General features: G+C 38.7%; 1 protein-coding gene across 1 annotated transcript in view; it reads left to right on the top strand.

The window, feature by feature from the left end:
• Positions 1–16,327, top strand: part of LOC116277736 (ankyrin repeat domain-containing protein 26-like) — a 533,747-nt gene extending 517,420 nt beyond the window's left edge. The window contains 9 exon segments of the mRNA XM_072951590.1: positions 864–934; positions 1,424–1,565; positions 3,730–3,940; positions 5,108–5,291; positions 6,136–6,273; positions 7,715–8,023; positions 8,025–8,228; positions 9,659–9,811; positions 16,088–16,327. Coding sequence (XP_072807691.1) covers positions 864–934; positions 1,424–1,565; positions 3,730–3,940; positions 5,108–5,291; positions 6,136–6,273; positions 7,715–8,023; positions 8,025–8,228; positions 9,659–9,811; positions 16,088–16,195 — 1,520 coding nt within the window. The 3' untranslated portion in view covers positions 16,196–16,327.
• Positions 16,328–16,655: the final 328 nt, after the last annotated feature.

The raw sequence follows: 16,655 nt of genomic DNA, 5'->3' as shown, positions 1-16,655 counted from the left end.
TCAGAGCTGTAGTAATAAGTCTTACAATGTTTTTTCTGCTCCTGTAGTTTTATCTTTTCTATCCTTACCTGCAGAATTAATGTTGTATTTGGAAAAGATTCTCAGTTATCTCCTATAGTAGTGACTACAAGCTCAAAACTGAAAGTTTTTCTAATAAATAGTTTATACACAGATACTTTTAAGAGAGTGTCCTCTACAGCATGGGAGCAAAGAGGATAGACATGTAAAGAAATAGTTTACAGTTCAGCTGGTGAAGACACACTAGAAAAATCTGTGAAGTACCAAGGTAGCTCCAAGGAAAGAGATCCCTGTGTCTCTGCGGAAAGAGAGCTGTAATCAAGGAGGACTTCACAGAGCAGGCTGAGTCTTCAAAGAGGCAAAGGAACTTGTCAGAACAGTAGAGGGAAACGTTTCAGATAAAGGAAAGATAAAAGCATAAAAAGTAGCAATAATTTTGGAAACCATGAATGACATTGCTCTTGAAGCTTGGTATGTTGTTAAAAAAGGTACTGTTAGGAGGTAGAGAATAGAGTCTATCGTGACTTTGTATATTTCTACTGTATTTTTAAATTTTGTTTTATTTCTCTTTGTTTTGTTCATGTCTGGTGAATCAGTTTGTGAGTGAAACTTTGAGATGTTTGTATGCCTTTAATCTGGTAACATCTAGTATTTCCCAAATAGTTTGTTGAAGTTTTAAATAATTAGAAGTATTTCTTAAAGAAGTAAATATCCGGCTAAAGATGAAGCTTAATTTAAACTGTCAATTGATGAAATGTGTTTTATGTTTTTATAAAGATGATGCCTTTTATCTAGCTGTTCTAGATAAAAATGAATTTTAACTAAGCATATTCATTTTTCAGCAGACCTAGACTTAGAAAGGACATCTGAGGAAGAGGAAGAAAGACTTGATGGAAGTGAAAATAACCACTCACAGGTATGTAAAAATGTAAATTTAAATTTCTGGTTTAATACTGTTTTCTGTGCTTTAATAACACAGTTCAAAAGAAATTGCCTTTCAAACTAGACTTTTAGAGTCAATAAATAATTATTTAATATTTAGTTTTTAATAGCATTCTATCTAGTTACAAAACTTAAAGTATTGTTAGGATCTATAATCATTTATAGTTAAACTTTATCCTTGGAATTGAGGCAAAAAAACCTTCCTGAATATTGTTTTCCTGTGGTAAAAAAAATTATAAAAGATAGAGTGGAAAAACAGAAAATCCTCCTTTGTTGTAGAAACATTTACTTAAAAATCATTTAGAAACACTATTGATAAAGTTAGCCTTTTGACAGAAATCAGTTCTTTCGAGAAGTGTCTGTGTTTTTGCTCTCATAAAAAGATGGATATCTATCACCTCTGTACACTGAGCATATTTTATAACTATGTTGGACACTGTGAAATAGCATTATTTATTCGTAGGTCAAAGAGCAGATGAATTCTGTGGATGGCCTCGATGACTTAACTCTGTCACCGGGGACAGCTTCCGAGGATTCTGAGTCGTTTTTCCATAACTCTAAGAACACCCTGAGGCCAGTCAAACGACTTGGCCCGGAGAGTGAAGGTAGGCGCCCCCCCGTGTGACTGCACAGCCTGTTTAAGTGTCTCGCGGTGACGTACGCACACCCAGCGCTGCCCGGGGAGCACGGCTGCGTCACAGGCCACTGCGTCTCAGAAGCCTGCTCTGTGTTGAAGCAGAATCAGACGTGTGCGCTGCCAGCCAGGGGCTGTGGCCGTCCCCTCTCCCTGTGCTTTCTGTTGCCTCTGCTGCTCCTACGCCTTCACCCGGGGTCAGGTCATCGCTGCTTCCCTCCTAGAACGCTGAAATCACCTCAGGACTTTCTTGGCCGCCGCTCCGCCTCCTGGGACCTTGGTCTACACCGCAACCGTGATTACTAGACAGTTTTTAAAATTCAGGTCTTTGTTACCTCCTTGCCTAAAATCCAGCTCCTGCTTCTGTAGCTCCATGGTTAAAGGCCACAGTCCTCTGGCTTCATCTTGTTTCCTTTTATTACCCTTCTTTCCACATGAGTTTTAGAATCAGCTTGTCAATGTAAAAAAAAAAAAAAAAGTCTGGTAGTGTCCTGGAAATGAGATGTAGATTATGTTGAATCTGTAGATTAATTTGGGGAGAATTGACTTCTTAACAATACGGAATTTTTAACCCCGAACAAAGTTGATTTCTCCGTTTACATAGGTCTTCCTTGATTTTCTCAGTAATATTTTAGAGTTTTTAGTGTCTGGGTCTTTCCGTCTTTTATGAGTTTACCTGTATTTCTTATTTTTCTGTGAGGTTATAAGTTGTATATTTTTATTTATTTGTTTTAAAATAATGTATTTTAAATTTTAGTTTCTGATGATAGAAATACAGTTGATTTCTGTATGCTGACTCTGTGCCCTCCAACCTGGCTGAACCTATTTGTTAGTTCTAGTAGCCTTTTTATGGATTCTCTCAGATTTTCTACATAACCAGAGGTGGTCAAGCTTTTTCTTCTTTAAACTACTGTCTTACTAAAGATAGTTCACATTTAAGACTTGCAGCCAATAAATAAATACATTCCCTGTCACAGCTAATCAGCTCTGTCACCGTTGCAACAAGAGTAGCCATAGACAATACACAAGTTAATGGACGTGGCTGTAATGGATGTGGTAAAAGTTTATTTACCAAAGCAAGCAACCCAGCCCACAGGTTGGAGTTAGCTGACTCGCACCATATAATCATATTCCCCGCTGATTAGCTGACAGTTTTACCTCTTCATTTCCCATCCAGATGCCTTTTGGTTCTTTATGTTGCCTGATTGCACTGGCTCCAGTATAGTGCTGATTAGAAGGAGTAAGAGAAGCCACTCCTGTCCGGTTCCTCACCTTCTGGGAAAAGCATTCCGTTTTTCACCATTGCGTATGGTGTCAGCTGTAGGCTTAGCATAGATCTTTGTCATAGTGAAGATGATCCCTTGGTTCCTAGTTTCCTGGAAGTTTTTATCAGGAATAGGTGTTGAGGTTTGACAAGTGCCTCTTTTTATCCACTGACATGATCATATGGTTTCTTTTTTAGTTTGTTAATATGATGAATAGCATTGATTTTTAAGTGTTAAAACAGCCCTGCATTCTTGGGATACACCCGACTTGGTCACAATGAATTATCCTGTATTGTTGGATTTAATTCGCTAATGTCTTGTTTAGAATTTTTACCTCCATTTTCATGACATTAGTTTTCTTTCTTGTAACATCTTTGTCTGGTTTTGGATTCAGGGTAATGTCAGTTTTAGAGAATGAGGACATATTTCTTCCTCTTCATTTTTTGAGGAGAATTTGTGTAGAACTGGTATTAAATTTTCCTAAAATACTTGGTAGAATTCACCAGTGTAACCATTGGGACTGGAGTTTTCTTTGTCGTAAGGTCTTTAAATAGGACTTTTGTTTTCGTTTTTAAGATATAGGGCTTTTTTAGCTTGTTTGTTCTTTCTTAATTGAGCTTTTGTAATTTCTCTCCTTCAAGGAATTTTACCCACTTCATCTGAGTTGTCAAATTTATTTGCGTAATGTTCATAATACTACTTTGTCACTCTTTTAATATCTGCAGAGCTTAGAAGAATGTCTTGCACGTTATAGATGCTCAATATCCATTTGTTCAACGTATGGATGAATGAATGTGAAATTGCACAGTTCTTTATACACAAAAAGTATTCATGTATTTTGTTCCTGTTTTTGTTTTCTTCCTAATGCAGATTCTGATCGGTTATTGAACATTCAGGATCCAGTTGATTCAGTCAGATCAATAGAACTTAAAGAATCTGACTGTGCAGTACTTAGAGGAAAACTTAAAGAAATGGAAAATAAGGTGGACTGGCTACACACAGAGCTGCTGAAAACAAAAGAAGCAAAATCACAGTTAAAACTTGAAAATGTGGAGCGGGAACGAGAGCTCTGCCGCATGAGGTACTGAATTTCTTGGTTTTAAAGAAATATTTGAACTCTTTATATTTACTTTAATACTGTAGGTATGTAGGAGAAGTCTTATAATTGCTCACTTACCTTTTGGGATTTTACAGGGGAGAAAATTTCATTAATATTGTGGAATATGAGACTCTTGGAAATAACACAGCCATATATATATATATATTTACATATATATATCCTCCTATATTTCTTTAAAACAAATCTTTGATCCTTATCTCTCAATTGTCCTCCAGAAAGTTTGTATTACTTTACATTCCCACTTGCAGAATTATGAAATGACCATTTTTCTCAAGGCAGAAACTTTAAAAAAAATTTATGCAGTTTGATTCTTAACATATGAATGGATGGACTGAAAAGTAAAGTGGAAAGTGATTACTGGTTAGTTTATTCAGCATCGCTCTCATACAGAGATAAGATTAGTTCAAAGGTCTATGCTGAAAGCATGGATTACTCTTTATTTTTTAATTACTTACTGTGGATCCTGCCTTGTACCAAAAGGGATTTAAAAATGATTTACTAAATAAATATAATATTCCACAAGGTAAGTTCAAAGTGTTGCAAAAGAAGAAACATAGTGTAGGGCATCAGGGAGTAGACTCCCCAGCCTCGCCTTGGATTATGCTAATTAGCGGGTCTGTGTTCTAGAAAAGACACCTGCGGATGTTAACCTTCCGCTGGAGATCATGTAGGAGTCCCTGTAATACTTCAGGAAGTTGAAATTTTATCTCTCATGAACTTATACATTTGTTTCTAAATAGCAACTTCTCTTTTAACTAGTAACTAAATTCTCTGTCCCAATGAAGGAGTAATTTATGACTATGTGGGGAAAAAAGGGTAATTTTCAATTCAAACCTTACTGAATAATTGCAAGATTTCTTTCCTACACTATTGACCAGAGTTACTCTTGTCTGGAACCCAGTAGCATTTTGTCTTTTCATTGCTACTTTTCAAACGTATGTGTGTGTGTATATCTTTATGAAGAGATTGAAGTGAGGAAATTAAAATGTGAGACTTAGAAATGAAAAAAAAATTGAGAACATAGAAATTCCATTAGGGTAATAAATGAGCATGTGAAGAATCACATCATAAAGTGAACTTTTAATTTTCTAACAAAATAAATTTTAAGGTAAGCATATTTCACTGCAGATGCACATTAGAACAAGAAAACAAGAAGAAGAAAAATGCTTATACATTATATGAAAAATGTAAGGATGATTTAAAAAGAAAAGAGAAACAATACAATGAGCAAGTTGACCTGAAACAGCAACTTGAAAGCACTGCCCGAGCACTAGAATGCAAACTGAAGAGCATAAGTAATAAACCAAATCAGGTAAATTAGTCATAATGTGAAAGTTTCGTACCTCTAACACTGTTTCATCAATATTATTTATAATATTCTTTTGAATTAATCTATATTTTCATTTAAAACAAATAAAAGTTATCTCATCCTAAATATGAACTATGACATTTAGAGCTTAATTTACTAATTTCTTGGTGTTCTTGGCATCTAATAGATGCTCTGTGTCTTTTCTGAATGAAGGAATGGAAGTTAAATTGAGCTTCATCATTAACATAAGGATTGACGGTTTTGGTCCATTGAACAAAGTAACAAGTCTAATTCAAATCCAGGTGTTAATTTTGGCTTTTTGAAGTTAAAATCCAGGCTAAATCACCTTGAGACTATGATGGAACTGGTTAAATGCCTTATAAAGAAATTTTCTGTCACTGGGATTTCAAAATTTATAGATACTGACAGGCATATGCAGAATAGATAAACAAGATTATACTGTACAGCACAGGGAGATATATGCAAGATCTTGTGGTAGCTCCCAAAAAAAAGTCACAATGAATATATATATGTTCATGTACAACTGAAAAATTGTGCTCTACAGTGGAATTTGACACAACATTGTAAAATGACTATAACTCAGGTTAAAAAGTGCTAAAAAAGTTTTTCTTTCATGATACTACATCCCTTGTGTTTTTGCTCTGTGATACATTTAGCTGTCATGTGTATTAGAATTTGTTATTTATGTGCATTAAAGGTCCCTGTGCTTAAAAAGGCTATTTCTTATTAACAGGTTTTAAAAATTTTTTTAAAGATTCCCCTCCTAAGCTTTTTTTGACTTTTTTTCATGGTGTAAAACCCAAACCCTAATGTCATATGTCTCCAGGTTTTAGAAGAGCGAAATGACGCTCAGAGACAACTTTCCCGAGAGCAGAATGCCCGAGTAATACAAGATGAAGTCCTGGCCCATCGTCTTTCCCAACAAAAGGAGGCAGAAAAGGCTAATGAGAAAATGAATGCTGAGGTATTTTCTTTAGTCATCTTCAAACGTGTGTGTGTGAATTTGTATACTTATATAGTTTAAAAACCAAAACTGTAGGTACAGAAAGTATAGAGGGTTTTAAAAGCCTGCATATGTAAATACATTTTCTGGGGGTTTCATTTCCGGTCTATTGGATAAAGCGATATTTTGAATTCAAATCCACTTGCCGGCAACAGTGATGTAGTGACATTCACAATGGCCTCATCCAAGGAGAGGCTGTTAATATTGTCCATAGGAATTGATGAACTTTCCATGATCCAAAACTGTTGCTACTAACGGCAAGCATTCTAGTTTCTGGCAGTGATCTCACTCCTTTGATAGATGAATGGAGAGGTTACTTTATCATTTCCACTGATGGTAAGGAGGAAAAAGTATAGCCAGTTCAGAAACCGTAGTTTGGGTGTCATTCTCCTACGTGTGATAAAAGGTAACGCTCTGCTCCATGTGGTATCCGATTTCAGTACAAGGAGCTTTCGAATACAGTGATAGATACGCCATAATCTATTCTTAGTGATAATTTATTGATCAGGACTTTATTTTTAATAAAACAGTTCACTGTATTTCCCTGCTGTTTCACATCCATTACTGTTATAAACAGCATGAAGAAGAAATAAAAATTATTGCAGAAGCAAATAGTCTCCTGGTTTTCTAAGAAGAGCTCTGTAAATTTGACCTTCTTTACCTTTAGTGTATTCACCATTAGGGAAATAGAAGGCTTCTCTTGTGTTTATGTATTTATCCTAGAGAAGTAGCTTTGGTTTGGTGTAAGAGTCGTAGACTCAGAAGCCCTGGGGAAAACCCTGCAGCTTGCTTGTGTTTTTAACCCTTTATTCCAGAATTGTCACAGCTTAATGAGTTAACTGATGTTTGTAGACGTGCTTAGTACAGTGCTTAGGTTTATCATTTATCCGTAGATGTAATTCTTATAATTCACTCTAAAAATGTTAGAAAGGGAGAATGTTTATGGAATATTCTCAGGAAAGAATTTTTTAGGAAATCTAACCTGTCCCAATTTCTACAGAGCTAAGGCTCTTACTTTGGGGGTAGCTGTAAAGGTTAGATGTCAGATATAATTTTTAAGTGTAGTCAGATTTATGCATTTTTTATTTTAAGCCTTTTGGGTTTGTTGTATTTCAGAGAAAGAAAGGCCTTTCCGATTCTGAGCTTCTTAAACGTCCTTTTGTGGTTTCTTTTTAGCTTTCATGGATTCACTGTCTTTAATTAAATTTTTGAACTTTAGGGGATTTCTGGTTGAAGTTTGAGATTTGTATCCACCTTAAGTTTTTCCAGTTGGATACCCAGTTACTGCAAACTTTTTGTTGTATAAACTTAGAGATTAGTCTTCCACTTCAAAGGAAATTATGATATGTCAGTTTATTGTGTTACAGTTCAAAGAGTAAGAGATGAGGGGTTTCACTTACAGGACACAATGGATTTTGAGCTGTCTGACCCAAAAGATAGCAGCGAGGTGCTTCCTCAGCAACTTGCTGAAGCTGAACGTCAATTCCATGGCCCAGAAATTGAGCTCCATCCCAGGAGAGATGCTCTTAGACCAACGACGTTGGTATTACAGTGTGTGCACAGAGACCGAGGCCAAGCCCAGCGTTCAAACAAGGAAACTGAACCCTTGTCTCAGAGCAAACAAGGGGACGTCATCAAATACATTGCAAAGCAGGCACTCTTGAAGGAGACAATATGTAAACTACAAAGTGAAAACACGTTGCTTCGACAAGCAACTAGAAGTTGCTCGAAATGAAGCCAGAAGCGAAAAGACAATATTTAATACCCCAGAGCCATTTCTGGATCACATGGGGAAACTTGAAGCCATGAGCAGACGAGTTCTGATGCTGGAGGAAGGAAACAAGGAGTTAATTAAAGAATGCAGATGTTTAAAGGACAGACTGTGTCAGTATGAAATGGACAGAGCAGAAATGGAAGTAAGTACCCAGAAAGGGAACTAATTTTCAGACTTCCTCAAAGAGAATTCAAAGTAGTATCTGATGGAAGCTGAACGTTGAAACTAGTTGAATATAAAAAATGTGCAGGCTATAAATATATACACTGTAAAGCAGCCTAAAGGCATTTTTTGTATGCAGCAAACAAAAATTAGACCTGAGAGGTGCTTTTCTTTGAGTAAAGATGCCGTGTCACCTGAAATTCTAAGAGATTAAGCTATAAGCTGTTGACAGATACAGGCAGGTCTTAGTAATTTATACTGCCCAAATCATTCTAATCTTCCTGTCACCACATTTTAGTATCGTGAAGCAGATAAATGAAATGCTTAGACCTAAAATGAGTAATTTGAAATTAAGATTCAGTTATGTGAACAAAATAAACAAAAAAGAAGTGAGAGAGAAAGAGAGAAAATATTCAATTGTGTGGATTACCTTGACAGTTAATGTGTAAATGCTGTATCTTGCAGCACTTTTCCTTCAGTAGCTTTTCATACATTTTTAGTTGATATAACTTTATTTTTATTCATGTCAGTTGGAATTAAATTTAGAAATACTTTCATCTCAAATCATGTATTGTTATGACCTCTCCATTCCTTAAAGGCATCTACTTTTCATTCAGTCATAATTTGGGACAAATGTAAATTTTATCAAAACTGTTTGACTTAGTCTCCCCTGTTCTATTTGTAATTTACTTTGAACAATTTTTCAAATAATGTGCTCACAGTTCTCATTGCAAGGCTCAGTTACTGTCATTCGGATCTAAGTTTGTCCAGTACAGAGGAAGTGGGGTGCTCTGTGATGTTCGAGTCTGGCACTGGGGTCCCATTTTCAGACTGAGGAGGAGCAGCCAGAGTCCTGAGTGGCAGGAAGGGAGTGCGTGGGAGGGGTGGGGGGAGCCGTAGGAGCTGCAGTCCAGGAGGCAGGGGACGACAGGTTGTCTCGGGTCACCAAAGACCATTGGAATATCCTCATTTTTATTGTGAGATGGGAGTCTGTTGGAAGGATTTAAACACCAGATTGAATATGTGAAGAACTCTGAACTTAAGCCTCTAATGAGAAAGAGGGAGAATGTTCCACAGTGTGGAACTGACCACCGCTCATCCCACCCGCACACCCCTTCCTGTCTGAGACTTCAGTGGGGGTGAAGCTCGGCCGCTTCCTGGGAGCGGCAGGGAGTGGCTGGTGGGGCTGCCTCCATTGTCTAAGTTAACTTCCTGTCGGTAAGGCAGGAGGGTCACGCCTTCTGTGGGTTTAATGAAGTTCAGTAGACAGGAATGTGTGCCTGTGATGAAAAGACAGTGAACTGATGTCTGTGGGGATAGTTCTCAAAGCCCATTTGTTGGAGTTACATATTATTAATGTAACTTAATGATAAGGTGACAGAAAATTCAGTAACAGACTTATCTTTTTAGGCCCGTATGAGACAGCTTCAGCAAGAACTGGCTGGCACCCGAAAGAAAGTGTCCATGTTGGAAGCATCCCTGGAGGTGACAGCACATCATCAAACTAACTCAGAAAATAAGAGACAGGATGGAGAGAGGAAGCCACATCAAACTGCGAACCCAGTATGTATGAAATCCAGCACGTCGGCCGTGAACGTGCAGCGCAGAGTGTTGCAGGACACTAGCTTTTCAGGGACAGCTTTCTTTTGCATCTTCATTATAATTTCACTTTTATTTATAATGCACTTGTTTCTTAAATGTTGACTTTCATTCTGCCATTCTTTTTTTTTCTTATAATATTTACCCTTAGAGAAGTTGAGAATTATACCTCTTTTCTCACAGAAGTTAACTTTTTTTCCCTATTAAACAGTATGTTTTAGTGATCTCTCACCACAATGAGGCAAGCTAGATAAAATCAGAGGATAATGTTTCATGGAATGTTCCAGAAAATTGTCATGTCTCATCTTCACTTTTGTGAATGGATATAGAACCTGTGTGTATTTATTTCATGGATCTCAGAATACCTTGTGCAGAAAGGTCATTATACAAACCAGTTGAAGTTAGACATTGCCTTCATTTTCTATTCATTTTACATGTTGTCAAAGCATGGAGAAGTTCAGATCACATCTGTACACCCAAAGTAGAGAATTAAGAAAATTGTCTGGATCCTGCCTTTGGATTTTTTTTTAACTTTGTTGAGATACAATTCACATATTATAGGGGGATTGCATAACTCAAGTGGTAGTGTGCATGCTTAGCATACACAAGGTCCTGGGTTCGATCCCCTGTACCTCCTCTAAAAATAAATAAGTAAAACTTAATTACTTCCCTCCACCAAAAAAGAAAAATATTCACGTATCGTATAATTCGCCCATTTAGGATGCATAGTTAGTATCTCCTAGTATATTCAGAGATGTGCAGCTGTCACCACAATCAATTTTAGAACATTCCCATCACCCCAAAAAGAAAGCCTGCATCCCTTGGCCATCACCCCCAGCACTGCAGCCCCCCCATCCCCCGGCAACCACCAGTCTGACTTCTGTCTCTATATATGTGCCTGTTCTGGGTGTTTCCCAGGAATGGAATCACATGCTGTGCGGTCCTTCATGATTAGCTTTTTTCATTTGACAGAACGTCTTCAAGGTTCATCCATGTTACAGCGCTTGTCAGTATTTCCATTTCTGTTTATTGTCGAACAGTACTCGGTTGTGGGGCTAAACCATTTATCCATCCATCAGTTGATGGACCTTTGGATTGCCTCTGCTTTTTGGCTATTGCTAATAATGCTGCTGTGAACATTTCTGTCCCAAGTTTTGGTGTAAACATGTTTCCACTTCTTTGGGGAATATACTTAAGGATGGAAATGCTGTCACATGGGTCATATGGTAACTCTGTTTAACCTTTTGAGGCCCTGCCATACTGTTTTCCAGAGTGGCTGCACCATCTAACATTTTTATCCAAAGTGTATAATTCTCCCAATTTCTATGCATTCCTGTCACCACTGGTCATCAGCTCTCCTGGTAGGTGTGAACTGGCATCTTGTTGTGGCTTTGATTTGCATTTTTCTGATGACTAAGAATGTTGGGGATCTTTTCATGAGCTTATCTATTTGTGTATCTTCTTTGAAGACCTGTCTGTTTAGGTTTTTGCCCATTTTCAAATTGGGTTGTCTTTTTATGATTGAATTGTCAGAGTCCTTTTTGTATCCTGGGTGCAAGCCTTCGATCAGATGTAGGATTTTCGAGTATTTCCTCCTGTTCAGGAGCTTGCCTTCTTACCTTCTTGATGGTGTCTTTTGAAGAGTAGAAGTTTTTATTATTGATGAAGTTCAGTTAATCTATTTCTGTCTTTTACTGCCCTAAGAAACAAGTGCCAGATCCAGTCATGAAGACACATGCCTGTGTTTTCTTCTAAGAATTTTGTAGGTTTAGCTCTTTCATTTAGAGTTAATTTTATATATATTGTATGAGGTAGAGGTCGAATTTCGTTCTTTTGCATGTGGATATCCAATTTTCCCAGTACCATTTGTTAAAAAGACTATTATTGTCTCATTCAGTTATTTGACACTCGTATTGAAAATCAGTTGACAGTAAATGTGAGGGTTTCTTTTAGATTCTCAGTGGTGATGCATTGATCTATGTCTGTCCCATGCCAGTACCAATTCAGATGTTATGAGAACTCTTTCCGAGTCTTCTTGCATAGTACCAGTTGTTTTACATCATAATAAAATGTCAGTGTCACGGAATGTCTGTAACTCCACTTCTGTGGAGATCTGCTGCGTCCTGAAGGGGCCTGTGGCCAGCTTATGCCTTGCTGACTCTGTGACATGACAGAAAGTAGGCTTGCAAAGGTAAAGTCCATTCCTTCCCCCCGTTCAGACCTTTAGTTTCTCACCCAGTGCCTCCCACTTTACTCCAGTTTCCATCAAATCATGGTCACGGGATCTTCTGACTCAGTCTGCAATACACTTCATTATGTTGCACTCATTATAATTCATAGACTCATCCATAGATTTCACTACTAGAGGCAAAAGATTAAGCCTGGAGAAGATTAATTCAACCTTCCTCTTTGGAAGCCTCTCTAATCCATCATCTTGCGGTGCACGATGAAGTCCTCTTTTGGCTTGGTTCCTGTGCGTAACTCTGGTGCCGATCTTGTTCTTGGTGCAGATCCTGCATTCTCAGCTCCCTGTGTCTACCTCGCTTTACTTAAAAGGAGAGGTGCCTAGCTGTATCCTATAGCTTAATGCATAATGAATGAAATAAATATTTCATCCCATCCAAGGAAAATTTTCCCAGAGTACAGCTGTTAAAAATTAGATAATATTCAGTCAGTTTATCAGAAACAGATAACAGATTCGTAATTTGAATTTCAAAAGTTCAAAGCCAGTCTGTGTTATATGGAGAAGCATTGTGCTACAACATGAAGCTGAGACAGTCTTACCTTCCCTTACCAACGAGCTTTTAAGTAAGGTAAAGGAAAAATTGTATTTAATTTAAATACTGCCAAAGGACACTACATTTATGGTTCCATAATACTTTATTTTCTCTCTGAGGAAAGGAAAATGAAGAGTGAGTGCTAGATTAGTAAGTTCTCAAAGCTGCCTGTCACTTAGAAGTTCAGTTCGTTGAAATGAGGTAAAAAGGTTGATTTTGGTAAACTATTTCTAGTTGTTTTTCAATTATTAGACATCAAATCCTGTGTCTCCTTGCTTACCAGGCTTCCTTATCCTGAAAGTTGAGGGGAGACTGTGAAATACATGCCTGTTTGTAAGAAGCTGTAATTGGAGGGAACTCTGAAGTACCTTCCTTCTCACTAGTTCTGAGGTCTTTCAGTTACGTGCTGTTTCTCATCAGCACTTTGTCATTAATAAGTTAATCTCAACATTTGTTACTTTCCAGTTTATAGGAGACCAATTTCTACTCTATTCAAGTTACATTTCATACTATCTTTTTTTATCCACTCTTCTGTTTATCTGTTTTTGCCTAACAAACTCCCCAAAGTTCAGTGGCTTAAATAAGCATTTATTTTGTTCACAACCTACCCTTAGGAAAAGTGTGGCCCAGACAGCTGGCCTCTATTCCTCTCAGCTTCAGGTGGGGCAGCTCTAAGGCAGGGGCCTGGAATCACGTGAAGGTTCATCCACTGATGTCTGATGTTTGATGTCGGCAGTGGGCTGTGGCTTAGGTGGGGCGGGCAGGTGGACCACCTCCCCTGGAACATGGAAGCTGTCTCTGTGGCCTGAGCTTGCCCGCCTGAGACTGGGTTCCAGGGTTAAGAGTGAGGCAGAAGCTGAAATGCCTTTTCAAATCGAGCCCTGCAGTTCACTCGGTGCCACTTTCACCATTTTCTGTTCATTAGGAGCAGGGCACTTAAGGTTGGCCCATATTCTCTTTTTTATGGAACTAATTTTGAAAATTTATGGAGACATTCAAAAACCAGCCTAATCTACTCACTAGCCACAATGTTTTGTTACTGCTTCCATACGAGAAATCCACTTGTCCCTACTCGGTCGTGAGCAGGCCTCGGTTGCTGTGGTGTTAGGCTCAGGCTCCAGCTTTCTGGAGTACAGCCCTTGGGTACACGCCTCTCAGTGCTGAGGCTTGAGGATCAGGAGACACGGGTTATTTGCCGCCCCACACCCGACATTCTGCTGAACTGCTGAGGGCTCCCTCGCTCACAGATGGAAGATGGGAGGCACGCTGGCCCGTAGCAGTTCTGCAATGCAGCCTGATGCTGCCGGCTCTTTGATTAGGACTTAGTCCTAACCCTGGGAGGGGTTCTCCTTCGCTGCCCTCTCTGAGCTCTTTGTTCTGTCCCTTTCATGAGCAGTGACCTGTGTTTGCAGCTGAGCAGTTCTCTCCAGCCAGCTTCCTCCTTGTAGACCTTCTAAGAAAAACCCAAAGGCCTCCTCCCATTTTGCACTGTCTTGTCTCTTTCAGTCCAAGCTAGCAAGCAGTAGTTTTGCTAGCACAGTTCTCTTTAAAACTTTGAATTTCCTGTGAATTTTATTGGGGTTCCTGCCATTGGAAAGGCTACTCTCACGTCTTTTTGAGATAAACTCTTCACCTTGGGCTTCCTGTGAAGCTGTTGGGGGGCCATGCCTTTGAAATTCTTATGCTTTTAAGATCTTTAAAGGAATTTGAGGCAGCACTTTAAATCTTTCCAAGGTCTTAACAAAGTCTTGGCTTCATCTTTAGACTGCTTTCCTGGCAGCACCCTAGATTTGATCCTCGCCCAGAAACCGTTTCTCTCCTTACCCATTATGTGACCATTGGGCATGTGGAGATGCTTTTAATGGGATACAGATATTTGAACCCAGTGAGTCCTGGTTCCTTTCTATTTAATAATTTTTTTGTTTGTTTTAGCGTATCTCATCAATTTTACTTTCAGCTGTCCGGTAGCAAGAGTCCCGTTGCCTCCGGTTTCAGGGTCGTCATTTCTTCCCTGGCCTAGAAGCCTTCACTCTCAGCCCTTCAAGGGCCCTCAGGCTTCCACTCACAGTCTCGTGGACACTTTGGGTTTTCACTCTTACTCTTCTCTACATCTGTTCAGGTTTCACCTACCTCCAGGTGCAAGGGCATCCCCACATTTTGGGTTCTTTTTTAATGGCTGTGCCCCATTTTTAATATCAATATCTGTGCCAGTTATTTATTGCTAATAATTTATATAATAAACTGCCTCAAAACCTGGTGACTCAAAACAGCATTTGCTTGGTTCCCAAATGTGTGTTTAGACAAGGCTCAGTGGAGCCAGCTCATTTTTTCTCCACTTGGCATCAAGCGGGCTGTAGAATAATCTAAAGGCTTGTTCATGCCCATGTCTGGAAGTTGGAGCTGGCTTTGGTTAAGGACATTCCCTGGGGTCATCAGCTGGGACAGCTGTGTGTACAAAGACTCAGTAGGTGGCCTGGGCTTCACAGCGTGGTGACTGGGTTCTAAGGGTGAGCATCCCTATGGAGTGAGTCAGAGGCCATTTAGCCTTAGAAATCACACAGCAGTGCCCCCACATTCTGTCCCCTAGAAACCAGTTAACTGAGGCCAGTACCTACTTCAGGGGAGGGAATTTCACAGGGGAAGTGTCAAGGAATTTGTAGAGATGTTTTACAACCACCACCTCTGCCTGCCTTGTCTTAGCAAACAATCCTTCTATCTGAAGGAGAGCAGTTCTTCCCAATTCAGTGTCACTGAAATTCCAGCAAGTTTTTTTGTTTGTTTTTGTTGAATATGTTCTCTTGTTTTGTGGAGAACCACACAGGATTACAAGAATGAAGGCTGTTTTGTTTGTTTAGAAAAATGTATGGGTCATCTTACTAAACCACTACACTAGGAGATGGATTTCTCCTTAACTCTGTGAATCATTCATTGCTCCTTGGAGTGCAATTCAAACAAGCATAAGATATTTGTAGTTCAGAGAAGGGCTTATGGCATTAGAATCCATATTTGTAAGATGTATTAATTGCAGTCTTTTTTTCAAAGTCTTGTTTTGGGAGGCATTTATTAATTCAGCCCTAATTAACTCAATATGATCTCCCTAAAACTTTAAAAATCATGAAGAGTTAAGACTTGGGGAAGGAAAGGGTAAGAGACTTTCTACTAAGAGGTGCCTTGTAGTCATTTTATGTAGGAAAGACATGAAACAATTACAGAAACATTAGAGTGTAAAATCAAGTACAAATGTATAACAAAGATGATGACAGTAAACAGTATATTTTTGTGACTCTTGGTGGTTTGAACTTTTTTTCTTGATTTTCTGAGTAATTTGAGTTTCTCCATTCCACAAGGTAGATATACCATTTTATTGTAACTGAATTTATTTCAACCTTTGATGCTGGGTTAGAGTTAGGCTGTTCTCAGTCTGCTAAACTCATTGCCAAACAATTTTACCTTTTTCACGCAGAATGCTGATCTTCCAGCAAAAGAGGAATCTACGTCTTCAGTACTTCTCCATCTGAGTGCAGAAACTCAGCTTCTTCTAAAGGAGATATTATCTGTGAAACAGATGTGAAAGAAATGTGAAGCACTAGAGGAGGAGAAGAAGAAGTTAGAGGAAGAAGCAGTAAACCTCAGACGTCACCTCGAAATGAATACAGTGGAACACAGTCAAGTGGAGCAGGACAAACGGGAGACTGAAGAACAAGCAAGATGGGATGTAGTAGAAGCACTGAAAGAGCTCAGGTGAGCTATGCAGTACAGACGGGAAACTGAAAAGCAAGGAAGACATGATGTAGTAGAAAAACTGAAAGAAATCAGCCAGTTTTTACAGGTGAGACACTGATCTGTAAGGTGCTTTAACTCACTTCGCTGAGAATTACAGTTCGGATGTGTACATTTTATGTGTTCCCTCTACTTCCAATATAGCAGTTTGTTTTGTAGATTTCTGGAAGGAAGGCCGCATTTGTTACTCCCTTTAAATAATTCAGTTTCCATCATTACTATCACTAAATTGATGTTTCAGAACAACTCTC

The sequence above is a fragment of the Vicugna pacos genome, chromosome 28, assembly GCF_048564905.1.
Source record: "Vicugna pacos chromosome 28, VicPac4, whole genome shotgun sequence".
NCBI lineage: Eukaryota > Metazoa > Chordata > Mammalia > Artiodactyla > Camelidae > Vicugna > Vicugna pacos.
This window is presented reverse-complemented; position numbering and strand designations above follow the sequence as displayed.